Source organism: Gigantopelta aegis, chromosome 4 (assembly GCF_016097555.1).
Source record: "Gigantopelta aegis isolate Gae_Host chromosome 4, Gae_host_genome, whole genome shotgun sequence".
NCBI classification, from domain to species: domain Eukaryota; kingdom Metazoa; phylum Mollusca; class Gastropoda; order Neomphalida; family Peltospiridae; genus Gigantopelta; species Gigantopelta aegis.
Window position 1 is genome coordinate 91,633,890 of NC_054702.1, and position 18,652 is coordinate 91,652,541.

Genomic DNA, 18,652 nt, shown 5'->3' on the forward strand with positions numbered 1-18,652 from the left:
AAAAGTTTAATTAACACAACTTACTTCGTTTGGAAAATTAGTTGAATTTTGTAGAATTGGCTGAGCATGCTGGCTAGGGACATGACGTTATTCGAATGATTATATACGTTCAATAAAATATTTGTTTTAGGTTTCTGGTCAGAATGGTTCTTATTACTGTAGGAAGATTAAACATGTATGTAATAAAAAAAATTGTTTTTTAAATATACCATACATGCTTATTATTTTTATATTTTCTTTTAGTGAATTACTTATATATTATAACTTTATCTAGGGTTTCTAGAATTTTCTAAAAAGCCACTAGCTGTGGGATCAGTGATTTTAAAAATCTTCTGTATGTAATTTGTTAACATATTTTTTGAAACTAGAATTCACCGTGAATTGACAACTCGACAAAGAAATTCAACAACAACGAAAAAATAATAATAATTTTAAAAAATTTAAAAATTATGACGTCAGTAGTCATAAAACATATGACCTCATTTGCACATACCCGGCGTATAAATTTAGAAATTGTCTAGCCTTAGAGTCAGACAAATAGTTTCTGGCACGAGTTCTTTTGTAGATTTTTATTTTTATTTTTATTTATTTTTTTGACACTTGTGCCAAAAAAACCATCTACAAAAGGACTCATGCCAAATACTATAATACTATTAATATTAATACTCAGCTACATTGGTTTAACTAAGTAGAAGTATAAATAATGTTGACAAAAGTTTTGATAAATACACATAAACATGCGCGCGCACGGACACAAACCAACTCATAGCGGTGAGAAATATAATTAGGGACGGGAATGATTGAGGCAAACCAAGTTTGGGTCCAAACTGCCTACATTTGATCATGTTCGATAACTCCAGAAAAGAAAAGCTGCGAAGATGTAACAATGGAAGAAAGCTGAAGTGCAAACAATTATTTTGTGATATTGCATTATGTGTTTGGCATATGCATGTTTTCTGGCATTATTTTAACTTTTGAAATATCCATGGTGTTATAGTTATTTTTGTTGCATTTGATATAATATATTTAACTTTGTTTTCTACTTTGGAATCAACTACGCAAGAACTCTCAAAGAATCGAAAGTCGTGTGTGTGTATTTAAATATTTTTTCTCACTTGCAAATATTTTTTCTTCAAATCAATCATACATTACAATGCTCATGTGCAGATGCAATTTCTGGTTAGTAGGCAGTTTCACGGTTATTCGAGGATACCTGGTCAGGTCCAGGGTAATACTCAGGGAGTTGATTGGGCATGGAAGCCCTCCAATCCCATCCCTCACCAAAAACTGATTAAATTTACCATTTATTAGATACATTTTAAGGCTTCTGCTAGCAAAGGGTTTCACAAATGACATAAGTGCAGGACACACATTAAATCAATACTTTTCTAAATGTGCAGGGTGAGTTGCTTCCCTCTATTTAGCAAATTTAAAATTAAAAATGTGGGAGAAAGTTTTGAAGGTTGTTATTTATAAATTTATTTTGTTAATAATGACACAAGTACTTCAATCATGATTTGGACAAACACAATCAATAAATCATGATTACATACTAAAACAGGTAGGAAAAAAACTTGGGCCAAAGAAAGATCAAAATCAGAAAAATATAAAATACTCCAATCATGATTTGGACAAACACAATCAATAAATCATGATTACATACTAAAACAGGTAGGAAAAAAACCCAGGCCAAAGAAACATCAAAATCGGAATTTTTTAAAATTTTAACAAAGATATAGATGTTACCTTTTGAACTGTACGTTGTAACATATTTTTATTGTCACCTGTTCAATAGATTACATTTTTGCAAAATTTTATATGTAAAATGTTCAAACATGAATATATTAATGAAGGGCTGGTTAATAATCCTTTTTTTTTTTTTAACATATTTAAGATTCAAACTTTAGGATAACCCTGTTCAAAGTAATACACATTTTTTATTTCATACTGGCTAGTCTGAGGTGTATAAACTACATGTTCTGTTGCCAGATTGGAGTTTCCTTGTGTCATATTGCAGATGCGGGCAGGAAATTATGCAGATGGGGGTCTAGATTGTGGCAAATGAAGTTTCTAGGGGGTTTGAGTTGACTGCCAAAACATCCACCCTTAAACGCACCTGTATTGGACTGGGAAAATATTGGGTTGTATTGGGTAAATTGTTGCCCTGTTGTTTATAGGTGAAAATTCATGTCAGTTACTTTTAAAAGAAAACAAATATTTACAATTATTTTTAAACTGGGTTATTTAAAAAAACTTTTTTAGTAGAATTGTAGGTTTTATTAAGCAGAGGTGGGAATTCTCCTCGGATCAGCAGTTTTCCTCTCATGGAACATTGCGTTTCCTCGCATTTTAATCATCCTTTCCTCCAAAATGTGTCAGATGACACAGATTTCAAGAATTTCCGGGACCCCTGTAGATTTCCTCTTTTTTACCATTCACCAATTCCCACCCCTGATTAAGGGCTGGGCATTCTGGCACTATACATCTCTGATGATAATTGTTTGGACCATTTAAGCATATACATTTGTAATTCAAATTTGCTTTTATTCATAAAAATTATATGCTAATTCATGTTAAACACTACCAATGTCCCACAGCTTTTGGCACAATTTAAGTTTACATGCAAGAACACTATGCATCTTGCCACTAGACCACAGATTTGCATTGAGCGAACATGCAATCCCTACATAATAAAAAAACAAAAACTTGATTACTAAGTTGGAATGTCACTTTGCACGTCCCTATAAGAATAATAAACTAGCATATGACACTTGTTTTCAGAATGCTGGAAAACTTTCAATATATTTTATTAAATATTTTAGTATTTTGATTTTTTTTTTGAGAATTACCAATGCACATTAACTGTATTATTTGAAAAGTAAAGTTTCTTTTTTTTTAATTGTACTATTTATGACTTTTATTGACTCAAGCCTGGATCAGAGTTGTGACTTAACCTTTTGTGAAGTAAAATGCTTAAAAAGAAAAAGTATTGCTAGAATACTGCTGGAGGAGACTTTCACAGAGATGAATAATCCTAATGTGTTGTTTGGAATTTTATGAATGTGTCGGGTCTTCAGTAGGCTTGAGTTTTATATGAACTCTGATACTGATAAATAAATGGTGATCGAACACTGTTTTATAGTTGAATGTCACCGACTCTTTTGCAAAATGTACAAGAACATTTTAGCTACTCTTTAACCTTTCAAAACTCTGCAGTTTTAGAGTTAGGATTCTACTCTTGAAATACTTGAGTGGACATATTTTTACCCACTGGAAAAATCCCCTTTACTGTAGGTTATACAATATTTATTGTGTACAAAGGCAGAAGAGTGATGCTGCAATGTTCTGTCATCAACCGTAATGGTGCATACATGTATAATACAGTACGATGTCAATTTTTATTAAAATTTGTTTTAAACATTGCACAGTCTTTAAAGTTTTAAAATATTTTGTGAGATTGTTTTGTTGTTTTAAAAAATATTGTTAATGACAAGGCAATTTCATATGAAAATGGTAAATAATATTTTACAGTTTGTCCCCACTGCACACTTCCTACCATTAGGTCAACATTACTTTTGGACAAACACCTTTTTGTGGAACAAACATGTACTGGTAGAGGCTGAGGGTATCCATATTCAAGCTAAATAATAATAATAATAATAATAAATATTGACAAAATTGATGTATTTACTTATAGTAATACAGCCATCTTATTATTTTTCTAGATAAAAGAATGATGAATTTCAAAGAAGCCTACTTGGACACATGTTCAACAGTAGGTACCTTGGCACGATGTGGAGACTTGTTGGGAATGCAGAATCTTGTTTGGAATGGTATGGATTTTGTACTGATCACTACAATCTCTGACCCCATATGTCAATGTTCAAAATAAGCACTTGTCTATTAGTCCTGACAAGTGAAAATGTGCTCAGACAAGCAAAATATAAATTAGTGGTTGTCAAGTGAACGAGTAAAATGTCCAGTGCAGTTTTATTTTGAGCAGTTAAGAACATTGTTGTTGTACTTGGATAAAACAAACCATTTATTTGGGCAAGTACAAATATTGGCAGAAAAGTAGATTTGTATATTATGTACTTCTCCAGTGCACAAGTGAAACATTCTGCTTATTTTTGTCACCTAAAACTGGCAAACACTGACAACTGTCCAAGTCAAACTGGGCCACCGTCTCCAGAACACATCTTCAATCTTTCAATCTGTACAACAAAGCAAAGTTAAAGCACTGTCTGAATGGAGCAACACTGTGACAAGTTTTGGGACATGAAACAAGACTTGATCCAGACAGTGGTAATTTCCATCTCAGCTGGACTCCAACTCTAAAGCATGATCATTAATATAGCTTGAATGCAGAAAAGAGATGCAGAACACACACATGTATTGGTCTAGAATACAGTGGCACAATGCCCAAGACCTGTGTTTTTCAGACTGGCTATCAAATAATTATTTTGGGTAAGCCCAGAGGCCAGTGAAAAAAAATAAAAATACACCGGGCCGTGTTAACAGTTTCTGATCACTTCTCTTTTGATCTGCACTGCCAATAGTCTTCTTAGTACCTACCCGATACTGCACTTTGCAAAGATCTATTTGCTAATAAATTACAAGACTTGCAAAAAATTACTATTATAAGTAGACTACATGATGTTATAACACAAATATGTAACAAAGTATGTACATTAAAAAAACTGGTTCCAGTTTTGTTTCTCAGTTTATTAGGCCTACTAATTGTGAGTGTGCGTAAATCAATATTAAATTCTAATTTATGAGTGAATTTTCAAATCCACTGGACAGTTTGAATAAAATGATTTTTTTTAGAACCCCTGGTATTACTTCTTTTCTCAAGGATGCATACCACCAAGTCAAATCCCAAAGATGACGACAATAACCTGTGGCTAAAGCTGCTACATACAGCATTTCAGTCAATATATACACAATGGATATAAATACTACCACCCCGTAAATAAAATATTGTATGGTGGGAGGGAGTAGGATGTTAGTTTCACACATGATGGGAGGCATCTTAGAGTATTCCAAGGCAGGATTTAGCTCAGTTGGTTGAGATGCTCGCTTGAGGTGTTTGCGTTCCAGGATCGAACCACCTCGGTGGATCCATTCAACTGATTGGGTTTTTTTTTTCAGTGCACCACAACTGGTCAAAGGCCGTGGTATGTGCTTTCCTTTCTGTGGGAAAGTGCATATAAAAGATGCCTTGCTGCTAATGGAAACGTGTAGCAAGTTTCCTCTGATGACTATAGAATTACCAAATGTTTGACATCCAGTAGGGGATGATTAATTAATCAATATGCTCTAGTGGTGTTGTTAAACAAAACACGTTTTTTTTAGTATTTTATTTCTGCACAGAATTGTTATCCTATTTTTAGCAAGACCCTACACAGAATTGTTATCCTATTTTTAGCAAGACCCTACACATGTTTCATGCTGTTATATTGCTGTAGATTATGTTTACAGTATTCGCTTGTTTTCTCTGTTACAGGAAGACCAGTTGATGTCAAGGATAACCGAGGATGGAGGCCGACTCACGAGGCAGCAGCTAATGACCATCCTGGCTGCCTCGAGTTCCTGCTGAGACAAGGTATGACCTATAACCATACTGTATATGTCCTGTGGTGATCTGTTCTGCTATAACCTATTACAATACTGTATACATCCTGTGGTGATCTGCTGAGACAAGGTATGACCTATAACTATACTGTATATGTCCTGTGGTGATCTGCTGAGACAAGGTATGGCCTATAACTATACTGTATATGTCCTGTGATGATCTGCTGAGACAAGGTATGACCTATAACTATACTGTATATGTCCTGTGGTGATCTGCTGAGACAAGGTATGGCCTATAACTATACTGTATATGTCCTGTGGTGATCTGCTGAGACAAGGTATGACCTATAACTATACTGTATATGTCCTGTGGTGATCTGCTGAGACAAGGTATGGCCTATAACTATACTGTATATGTCCTGTGATGATCTGCTGAGACATGGTATGACCTATAACTATACTGTATATGTCCTGTGGTGATCTGTTGAGACATGGTATGACCTATAACCATACTGTATACATCCTGTGGTGATTTGTTGAGACAAAGTATGGCCTATAACTATACTGTATATGTCCTGTGATGATCTGTTGAGACAAGGTATGACCTATAACTATACTGTATATGTCCTGTGGTGATCTGCTGAGACAAGGTATGGCCTATAACTATACTGTATATGTCCTGTGGTGATCTGTTGAGACATGGTATGACCTATAACCATACTGTATACATCCTGTGTTGATTTGTTGAGACAAAGTATAATCTATAAATATACTGTATACATCCTGTGGTGATCTGCTGAGACACGGTATGACCTATAACCATACTGTATATGTCCTGTGGTGATCTGCTGAGACATGGTATACCCTATAACTGTACTGTATATGTCCTGTGGTGATTTGTTGAGACAAGGTATAATCTATAAACATACTGTATACATCCTGTGGTGATCTGCTGAGACAAGGTATGACCTATAACCATACTGTATATGTCCTGTGGTGATCTGCTGAGACATGGTATACCCTATAACCATACTGTATATGTCCTGTGGTGATCTGCTGAGACATGATATACCCTATAACCATACTGTATATGTCCTGTGGTGATCTGTTCCTGTTACATGCACCGTAGTTTTGGAATTAAATATTCAATTCATATTTGTGTGATTTATGTGTGTTATTTAGATGGAGTGAAATTACAAAATCAATAACCTGTTAAATTAAAATAAAAAACCTGAAACACGACTTATTTATGCAGGATATAACACTTTCATACAATTTTAATGACTATTATTATTATTATTATTATTATGGTACTTCAAGTGCAAAAAGTGTTTTTTAAATGCTCAAGATTAAATAAAATACATTTAAATTAATAAGATTAAAAATAAATCACAATATTGAAACATCTACCTTTTGCAGAAGCCACAGATCTTAACTGGGAAACATTTGAAAAGGAAACAGCCATGTTGTTAGCTGCAAGAAATGGTCACACCAGCTGTGTGAGACTTTTGCTTAATTTCAATGCTGATCCCAATCTGTGTACCAACGAAGGCTTCTCGCCACTTTGGGAAGGTAAATTTTGTCATAAATGCTGTCATAATGTTCTCTTTTTCTTTCATTTGTTTTGGTGAGAATGCTAGAGAGAGAGGGAGGGAGTGGGGGGGGGGGGGGGAGATTACATGCATGTACATTGAGTACGAGTTTAAATTTTACTTTGCATTTGTTTAAAGTATTATTTTTGTTGTTTTTTGGACAATCGCTTTATCAGGTATGTTTTTACAGCAGTATTAAATAATTATAAATTTAATAATTAAATACTGGTAATTTTTATTCATATTTCTTTTTAAAAGTCTGTGGTCAAGTGAATTATGTTTTTTCAATAGCATATAATTAACAAAAAGTTAAAAATATCATAAATTAGAAAAGATGTATGTAATAAATAGACCATTTAATGGGGTATTTTTTTTTTCAAATACATTTTTTGTCAACTTGTGATGTGTAAAAACCCTATTTTCACTTGTTGACATAAAAATCGTATTAAAAAACAAACATTAAGTAACCTCTATTTATTATGCATTTGCACAGTGATCAAGAAATAATTTAACTGACAATCGTGCTGTAAACTTGAGTCTGACATACTCAGCAAAATTAATTAGTAGACTTTTTGGTCAGATTTTCCTAGTGAGCAAGTTTTGATCACAAACCATTGCTTGAGTAAATTTTGACCAGGGATGCATACAGAAATTGTGCATGTTGAAAGTACCATATGTAAACAAAAATATCTACTGGCCCTTATTTAATTTGATTGAGTATATAATCCTAATATATCATGAAAACCACACCCAAAAAACCCATTGAAGTTGCTGAAGCAGATTTCCAACTATAGTCCTTCCCAGCCAGGGTTTCTGCCAGAGGGTAAAATGGGTATGGCATATTTTGCATATAGTTTTTTAGTTTTTGTTAATATTTTGATAAAATTAATTGCTCTTTATCATTACTGTATGATTTTCTGAATGCCAACCCTAAACGTAACACATTTTCTTTCTGGGGGAGGCCCTCCATATCCTTTGTTGACTGTGGTTGCATTCACATGCCATGCCATGCCCAAAAATTTCTTTCTGGCAGAAACACTGCCAGCCTCCATGAACATTCTTTTTTGTAAATAATTTCAGTTTTATTTGAAGTAAGAAGAACTGTAAAAGTGTTTTTGAAATAGCAAAAATCACTATTGTTGTGTGCAATTTAGAAAACAGTTGGTTCAGAACTAATGAACTTGTAGTACATACCATTGTAAGAAAACGACCTTCCCTGATGGGAAGGACTATAAAGCACTTGATGTAATTTCAGCATTAGTGGCACGATCCAGAGACTGCATCCGACTGTTAGTTAAACGAGGAGCTGATGTGAACTGTAAGACATATACTGATCACACACCACTCCACTTGGCAGCAGAGAAGGGAAACACGAATATTGTGGCTTATTTTCTCAACCATGATGCTCGACTTGATGTATTCACTGAACCCCATCTTAGTCCGATTTTCGTAGCAGCCCATGCTGGGCAGGTGGATACTCTGAGGGTACTCCTGAAAGTGGCATCAGACAGAGGTTAGTCATCACCAGTTTCCTGATTTTAGTAATGACATTTGTATATACATTAGTTTCCTATCAAAATAAATCACTATTGTCAAATTGGCTACAAAGCAAATCAAAATAACTGTCCAATAATGTATTATGTTTTATCCATGAAGCAGCGATTATAGTTCAGAAACCTACTTCCTGAAATGATATTCATTCATTTCATTTGAACTTATTTTCGTGCTTATATCCAATTACGGTTCAAGCACTTTGTCATGGGCACACACCTCAGCTATCTGGGCTGTCTGTCCAGGACAGTGGGTTAGTTGTTAGTGGTTAGTGAGAGAAGAGGGTATAGTGGTTTTAGACCTAACCATTGAGCTTAATGCTTACGGGTCTGAGCGGAAAGTACTGAAATTATGCAAATCCTATATTAATATTTTTCTTCCCGTCGCCAAACAAAAGTCATAGGAAATCCCGAATGTTTTTTTATCCATATAGTGTTTTACATTTAAAACATGTTTAAGATAAGATATTGTTTTAAGAAATAAAGAAAAAGTAGGATGTGTTTATTTTGTTGGGGGAAAAAACCCAGAACTCTTACTATCCTACAGCATATGATTTTGTGCACATAACGGAATTATCAGAGGGAACATGCATCTATGTTACTAAACGTTTTTGAGACTTCTAAAGACAGTGCCGACTTTGTAACACTGTGGTGCTGACTTTGTATCGACTGCTATGCTGATTTTAAACGGATATATTGTATCTTTCTCACACTGGCAACGTAAGCCTGTTGTCTTATTATTTTCTTTCAAAAAGTGTGTTAAAATCTAGCCCACACATCTTTTTAAATTTTCTGACAAATGATTACAGCTTTTGCACAAACAATCCCTCGTTTATGTTGATACTGGATTTGCATAACAGACAAACAGACGACAGACGAACAACAAACTCGTTCATTCCAAATTTTATGCACAGAGTACTGCATTTGTTTACTCTGTATATATATATGATTGGGTTACAGGAGCTGACGTCACTTCCCTTCCATGCCAGAGTACTGGAGGCGATGAAAAAGAAACATAATGGCTGACCCCAGTTAGCAGGAATAATAATGTTTTTTTTATTAATTCTAAAATTACACATTTTTCATTTGTTAAACTGGCAGTATTTGCCTAAGTGTCCTTTTAAAGGGATAGTAAACTCAAATATAAGCCTTGTGTGTTCGAAAGATGCATACCCGGACCACCAACACATACTGACACTTTAAGAAATGAAAAACACGTAATTTTAGAGTTAATAAAAAACCGAGATTATTCCTGCTAACTGGGTGCAGCCATTTTCTTTTATTTTCGTTGCATCCGGTATTCTAGTTCCTACCAACTCTCAACTCCTGTATGCACAGTGTAAACAAACGCAGTCATTTACGACGAGGTGAAAGTAAAGGGCTTTCATCAACCTCAAAGCTCGAACTTAAGAATTTGTCTCCCACAGCAATTTAAAAACAAAATTGCTGAGGATGAAACGGCCCACCAACAGCTATTTAAAGCCTTTAAAGAGTTTTACAGCAAATAAGACTGAAAGGTTATTTTGCTGAATGTAGATATATTTTAAATGTACTAATTTTATATACTGGCAGCTAATGTACACCAGGTGTAAACAGTTTGCTATTATTGAGGAGCATTTACCAGTAGCACTTTTGTGCTATCAGTGATGCTCCCGACCTACTGCAATTTATATCTCAACGACGGCAATTGCCAAATAGGGTTATACTACTTTTCTTTCTGAAAAAATCCAAAGAAAAAAATGCATACTATTAGGTCTATTGATAGCCTATATTGGAGCAAAAACAACCACTCGTGATACTCAAGTGATAATATTCTTTTCTTTGGGACTACGTAATTGGTCAGTTCTGTGATTTTAGATGGGAAATTCTACTTAATCAAGAGTTTTACAGAATGATTTACCGTAATAAAGCATGACGGCTGATAATGTCCATTACCATTTTAGGGATGGCAGGTATACTTCCTGTACATAATTTTGTGTCTTGACGGCAGTAATTAATGGCTTGCAGGGGCATAAGTAGACTTTTGAAATGTGTACTCAAGAAAATAGCGAAACCACTCAAAATCGTGCCATTCAGTCACTAGTAATTCCAATCTGTAAAACTTATTTTCTTACAAACGCTTGTATTGGTCAAATTCATATGAGATCTTTACGACTGTCATATCTTCATGAAACCCAAGCTTTGAATGACGTTGGGGATTCCCCTAAAGTAGAGCGTTAATACGTAAAGTTGAGAATTTAGTGCGATTGTTGAAAAAAAGGTACTCAAATAGCTAAATTGCATAAAAACATTTTGTCCTCAAATGAGTACATTGCTTACACATAGTTACGCCCCTGGCTTGCCTACCTATCAAATATACACCTGCCATTCGGGAATCACAGGTGAAGGCCACTAAAAATACTGGTATAGACCAATTAACTAAGAAAATACTCCGTTTATCATTTCAGTACGTAGGTTATCGCATGGACAAAACATGATACAGTTATTTCGACACTTTGACAATGGTGGTTTATTTTGTATTGTAAAATAATATATTCTTATTGCTGACTTACTGGGATGGATATTATTACAGAACATTGCGCAAAAATCAGGTACGTTTGTTTCTCAGTTCTGAGACTAATTCCTGACGTGACGCGTTAAATATTAAATAACCACCAAAGGTGTATTCACTGGAATGGTACGAAATGGCTGCGCCCATTATATATAATAGCTGTCACATTTAACAGTTTTATTAATTAAATATAATAATATACTTGTTGATATTAAGCAATAATGTGTATTATATATTGTTGAATATGCATACCAGTCTAAAAGCCTTGTGCGACCATTCCTTTAATATGCATTAATCATTCAGGAAATACTGCAACTAATACTGTTTTATTATCAGCAGAGGTTTTTTAGCTGATTTCTTAATCATTATATTGTTTATTCATTTCAGCTTTATCATTGTCAAGCTGAGCTGCTCAATTTAAGTTTTTTGCAAAGGATATTGACAAGACCAATAAAGTATCATAATTTAAACTGTGCTGATGTATTGTTTAACAAAATACCTTGAAGTTCTTTTCTTTCATTAACTGACTGTTTTTATTTTTATTTTTATTTATTTGCTTAGATCAGCTTTTCCTTGTTAACGAGACTGCTAAAGATAATGCATCTCCCCTGCTGATAGCTGCCCAGGAGGGTCACGCTGAGTGTATAGAACTGTTGCTCGACTGTGGGGCAGATCCAAACATTCAAGTCACAGAAACACAGGCGGCAGCACTGCAGTACGCCATTTACAAAAACCATTTACGGTAAAAGTGGTTACTTTTATATTTGGAGCTTCAACCTAATTTTAGTAGTACTCAATTTAGGAGGGAGGTTTGTGGTGGCTTTGTTTAACAACACCCCAGCACAGATATAACACACGTGGGAAATGCATTAAAAGGCATCTACTCAGTGATTTCCTTGATGACTGACCAATGAAATTAACATTATTGAAACAGATTGCTCTTTGACATATATCAACTAACAGTGCAAGTGCTAATTTGCCATGAATAAGTTATAGTTAAAAATTTTTATTAAATATCTTTTAAACCTGGCTTTTGAGAATATGTAAGAAATAAAATACCACACTCATATCAATTAGATACTATTTATTTAACAACTTGTTTGAAAACATATCTAAAGAACAAAAAGAGTTGGATATGTTTTGAGACAACTTACAAGATAAATGGTATAGGAACAGCCAATTATGTTAAAATCTGTATTTAAAAGCTTTGTTAACTTTTACCGGCCTTGGTGGCGTCATGGTTAGGCCATCGGTCTACAGGCTGGTAGGTACTGGTTTCGGATCCCAGTCGAGGCATGTGATTTTTAATCCAGATACCGACTCCAAACCCTGAGTGACTGCTCCGCAAGGCTCAGTGGGTAGGTGTAAAACCACTTGCATTGACCAGTGATCCATAACTGGTTCAACAAAGGACATGGTTTGTGCTATCCTGCCTGTGGGAAGCCCAAATAAAAGATCCCTTGCTGCTAATCGGAAAGAATAGCCCATGTAGTGGCGACAGTGGGTTTCCTCTCAAAATCTGTGTGGTCCTTAACCATATGTCTGACGCAATATAACAGGAAATAAAATGTGTTTAGTGTGAGTCGTTAAATAAAACATTTCTTTCTTTTTTCTTTTAAAAACTCTGTGCTCATTCCATTTGGATAAATTATTAGATTTACATAACATACTTCATTATACAAAGTACATAATTATGTAATATATAGAATGTTAAGTTCTTGGTCACAGCCATACTTTCTTCCCTTTTTGTCTCTCGTTAATGAAGTATAAAGGCTAGATATAGATATTATTATCCAGGTAGTTCAACATAACCGAGTTAATAATAATCATACGAAGCACACGTGTAATAACAAGTGTAATGACATAATTTTGGGAAGCGACGTCATAACATGACTTTGCTTCTCCAGTCCTACCTCAGACTGTGCATTTGAAATATGATGTCATTTCATCGTCTCCTAGTTGCGGCTGAAACATTTTGATATTTGCTTCTTGTTATTCATAAAGAAATCAACAATAATAATATGGATAATAAAGAAATTATTACCCTCGTGTGTGAGTCGTACTGATTTTAGGAAACTCGTGTCAGGATTTATGTATTACCCTTACTTTCGCTCAGGCAATACAAAAATCCTGACACTCATTTCATAAAATCAGTATGACTCACAAGCTTGTATAATAATCTCCTATTTATTTCCGTCATTGGCAACAACATTTGCTTGATGTTTTCATGTTTAGGTCCATTTGTCAACTAGATTATTGAAACGTAGTTTATTATTGTATATATCTACCAGGGTATGTTTATCTCAATACATTTTAAAACTATTTTTTAATTAATCAATTTATTTTTAAAGAGCTAAATTAATAATGAATTCTACATCACAAATTATTTCTTGATTCACCAAATCGGTGGATGTTAGCCGAGACATTTAATTAAGCAGAATTCTTGTTGGTTGAATTTAAAGAGACAGTTCTTAGCTTGTTATTATTGTTAAAATATTACATAAATGAATGTATGTTTAATGACACCCTGACACAAACATATAGATCAGCTATTGTGTGTCAAACAAAGGTAAACATCAATTACCGGGTAAGATGTTGCTGTCTAATGGACATTTGAATGACTAAAATTGCGTATTAAAGATATTTTTCCTGTGGGGATATATTAAATAGAGGATAATAAATGAGTTATCAGTTATTATCAAATTTATGTTCTGAGTGAAATAATTTTCACTTGTCACGAGGGACAAAAATTTATAATAACTGGGACTGAGTTTGTTATTCTATTTATCCCAGCTATTTGTGGGTTTTTTTAAAGCCTTTATTTTCGATATAGCCTACATCGGCTACACGTCCATGTATATAGAAATAACATAAACTACTTTACTGTTCTGGGTATTGCTTTAACTTTGTATTTTATTCACGGTTCACAGATAATTTTTAAAACCCAAAGTTCTATATATTCTTTTTAAAAAATCTGTAATGATGAATTGCATTAAACTACCACTTTATTACAAGTTTAACACTGAAACCAGAAAGACGTAAGCACAAATGCTTTAAACTATGTGACATCATAGTATATGCTTTGCCAAATCGTGATACGTCATATTTAGTACCGACAAGGTGATTGGTTTGTTGGCATCAAATCGTCCAATAGTAGTGTACGTTAAACCAATGCATGACAATTTCTGAGTGAGAAATTATTATTTTTATTTTCCCTGTTATGAGTGCCTGCTGGGGTAATAAATGTCTTTCTGATCGTCCTTGAGTTTGGGCTACTTACAAATATTCGGTTGATCAAAAACACAATGCATATATATAGACACTGATATTGTAAACAAGAAACTATATTCATTGTGTAATTTTAGTCTTTAAAACATTTTATTAGACGACAACATCTCAGGTCAGTTTGTTTAATATTTCAGTTTATTTAATATTTTTGTTTAATATTTCAGTAACAGTTTTTTTTTTTAACTTTCAGCTGTGTCCAGTTGTTGCTTCCAGTCACAGATCTCACCAAGGCAGCTGCATGTTCCGAGGTATTCATGCATCCACTCTTGTTGGCCCTCAAATTGAAAGACACGAACATTCTTCAATTGTTAATGGATGCGGGCATCGAGGCTAATGTTTCTCTACCTCTCGACCCTGAAGATCATCCCTTGCTGGTGAAATTTATGCCAAAATCCATGCAAACATTACGTGGATCTCTGCTTTGTCACATCGAAGATGACTGGCCTGAACAGGGTGTGAGGTTGCTGTTGAAGTCAGGGTTAACACCAGACAGGCTGTCGGAACACGACGTTCCTCCTCTTATTGCAATGTTGTGTAATGAAAATCTCAGGTTCTGCAAACTGTTGCTGCAGTTTGGTGCTAACCCCAACGTCTATCACAAGCATGTGGTGGGGAACCTGGCAATGATAGTGGCGCTAGGAAACGACCTCTCTATCAGAGAGGAGTGTCGGAATGGTGGAGACATCAAGTTAGAGAACTGGTTTGTCTGGCCTCTGTTGTTGGCTGGTGCGGAGACAGGGAGTCTTTTCTCTGGCAGGATAGACCAGAACGGTCTCCACTCACCAGAAATATCAATCCAGAATTTAATTGACGAATATCATCCATCCAATTGTTTTACAGCATTTTCATCAATTATGTGTTTCTGCCATTTTTTAGACATTCCAAGTGAACTTTTGGAACAATTTACAGAGAAACAGAGAAAGCACTTTAAAAAGATATCAGGTATTTGTTGTTGTTATTTATAGTTTTTGTTTTGCCGTTACGGAGTAAAAAGTCGCAATATAGGAATTACTTTGTTACCGGCAGTGGCGACAGCATCAACTTTTGATTTAAAAGGTATATATTAAAGTTGTTTAGATCAGTTTCTCACAAGCTGTGTCTTAGGACAGTGAAACTTGGTTTATAGTTGCACATATGGGTGTTCATCACAGTGCACCAAATAATTTTATGGTAGACGAGACATCAAATTCTGCAGAATTCTTGTGTTTATTAGTCCCTTACTAACCAGAGGGGATTATATGTTTAGTCTTCATCATTGTCTGTCTGTCCGACATGTAGTGTTTTTAGGATGTATTTTTCCCACAATGCCTCAAGAGCTATTGAGCTAAAATATAATCGTTACAGATCAAGTTTGATTTTCAAGGCAGTTTACTCATTTTTGGCAGAGTTATGGCCCATGAACTTAGCAGATATAAAAATTAGTTTTCCATCCTTTTTTATCATAATGCTGCAAGATTGCAAGATATTGAGCTGAAATTTTGTGTATAGCTTTATCACGTACTGTTACAGATCAAGTTTTATTTTCATGGCAATATATTGAACCCAGTAGGACACATGTATTGCTTTAGCAGTACTGTCAGAATGCTTGTTTAACAATGCATTACTGACCTCAGTGGTGTCGTGGTTAAGTCATCGGTCATAAGGCTGGTAGTTACTGGGTTCACAGCCTGATATCGGCTCCCACTCGGAGCAAGTTTTAATGACTCGATGGGTAGGTGTAAGACCACTACACCCTCTTTTCTCTCACTAACAACTAACCCACTTCCCTGTACAGACAGCCCAGATAGCTGAGGTTTGTGCCCAGGACAGCATGCTTGAACCTTAATTTGACATAAGCATGAAAAATAAATTGAAATGAAAAATAATAATGCATTTTGTGTTATAAACTGTGGGTTATAGAATGATTTGTTTGAAAATTTGGTTAATATGGCCATTTTATCCCAGCCATATGAATTTCATTAATCTGTTGTACATAGAGTATGTAGAGTAGGTTTTGTCTGATACTACATTTGTTGAGTGAGCTTGATAATAAAAGCATAATAGGTCAAACATCATGGGATTTTAAATATATTCTGTAAATTTTCCTACACATGCACAAACATGCATGCACACACACATACACAACGTCTGTGCTGTGGAATGTTAAATTTCATTCCATTTTTCGTTCATTCATTCAAACAACTTTATTTCTTCAAACGTAATCATGTATGATAAATTTAATTTTTTACTTATAGCATCCACATACACCTTGGCACATGTCTGTCGGAAAACTATTGTTTTGGAATTGGCTAAGAAGAAAAACTACAAAAAGAAGAAGATTGAAAGTCTTGGAGCAACAGTACCGGTGGCCGTCCAGGAATATCTCTTGTTTTCAGAATTTGAACTGGTGGCACAAAACATTTTACAAATTAACAATGCTATTCTGTGACAGCAGTGTGTGTGTCATCTTCTGCTACTGTGTTTCAAACAAGAGTTGGCCATTTTCATTGCAGTTTCACCTTAACCATCATGTGATGTGGGTCTCAACTTGTTTGACTATAGGTGTGAGGATTTATTATCTAAGATTAGTGATGTTCTGATTAATCAATTTGTCAAGCATTGAGCGATTGACCTATTTGACCAGTTAATGGAGTATAAGATTATTGATCAAGTAGAACTGGGTATTATGCAGAGATTTAGCATGGGGATTTAGCTCAGTGGATTGAGTGCTCAGGTGCTTGAGTCGCAGGATCGAACCACCTCAGTGGATTTGTTAACTGATTGGGGTTTTTCTCGTTCCATCCAGTGCACCACAACTGGTCAAAGCCCGTGGTATGGGAAAGTGGATATAAAAGATCCCTTGCTGCAGTAAGAAAAATGTAGCGGGTTTCCTCTGTTGACTACGAGTCAGAATTACCAAATGTTTGACATCCAATAGCCGATGATTAATTAATCAATGTGCTCTAGTGCTGTTATTAAACAAAACAAACTTTTTTAATACATAGTTACTTCCCTTCTAGTCTTGGTATTCTTGATGCACTAATGTACAAGTTAACTGTTAAATCCAATTTACTTTTGCTCTTTAATAGTTTATTCAATGACTATATATAATATACTTAATGCATACCTAATAGAAACATACCATGCTATTCAAATATTTACATGAAGAAATCAAACAAAGTATTTAGTCCAACATAATTTTAAAAACAAACCAAACAAAAAACCCTTAAGAAACAATCTGTCTTTTCCTTTCTTGGTATTTAATAGTTTTATAATAGAAACCAATCTACATCTCAGAAGTATTTGGTATAAATAACATGAGGTACATTTAATTGGTTATTGCCTTTATAAGTCTAGACCAAGGGCCAGTTGTTCCGATGTTATCTAGTTTAACCAGTGGTTAAGATACATTATCAAGACCAGATATTAAATGACTACAAAGAACAGTTAAAAAAATATGCTGATATCTGACAACAGCATACGGTATACACTCGAAATAAAATACAAAACTTGTTTTTTGTAGTTATACAAATATATATATAAAGGAAAAATACCAGGTTTTTCAGGGTTAGCTTAACCATGCTTTGAACAGTTTGATTGAAAAGCAGTTAAAGAATGCTTCCCATTGCATAGATTTGAGCAAAATGTTCAAATCAAACATTTTGTGATTTAGTTATGGTATATGACGTTGACCACTTGGCCTCAACATAACAGTCACTTCAAAAGAACTGGTGAGAGGCATTTGTATTAAATATTTTGTTATTAATGTCTTGAACTTAAAATCGACTGTTAAGGACATTGACAGTTGACTGTAAGGGATATCCATTATTATTATATCATGTGAAATTGTTACTCTCCCACAAACCCCCACCAATTACCTTGATCTTGTGCCCCCCCCCCCCCCCCCCCAAAAAAAAACCTTTCAATTTTGTAACTGTAACTTTTTATTTTATTTGACCTGTGACTAGAGATATTCATGGCAGTTAAATGTAGTGAGGCCATTTTGACCATTGATACTAAAACTCATTTTTTATTTTTCAGTAGTCTGTATATACATATTTGGGTTATGTGAAACTGTCATAGAGTCAGTTACTATGGTGTATATTGTGAATATA

At 34.5% G+C, this 18,652-nt stretch overlaps 1 protein-coding gene across 1 annotated transcript; it reads left to right on the forward strand.

Moving 5' to 3' along the window:
• Positions 1 to 879: 879 nt before the first annotated feature.
• Positions 880 to 17,361, forward strand: LOC121372372 (ankyrin repeat and SOCS box protein 3-like). Its single transcript, XM_041498675.1, has 8 exons — positions 880 to 1,087; positions 3,726 to 3,833; positions 5,510 to 5,608; positions 6,997 to 7,149; positions 8,425 to 8,682; positions 11,832 to 12,012; positions 14,749 to 15,500; positions 16,793 to 17,361. The coding sequence occupies exons 2-8, from the start codon at positions 3,734 to 3,736 to the stop codon at positions 16,984 to 16,986; spliced, it is 1,737 nt and encodes a 578-aa protein (XP_041354609.1). The 5' UTR covers positions 880 to 1,087; positions 3,726 to 3,733; the 3' UTR covers positions 16,987 to 17,361.
• Positions 17,362 to 18,652: the final 1,291 nt, after the last annotated feature.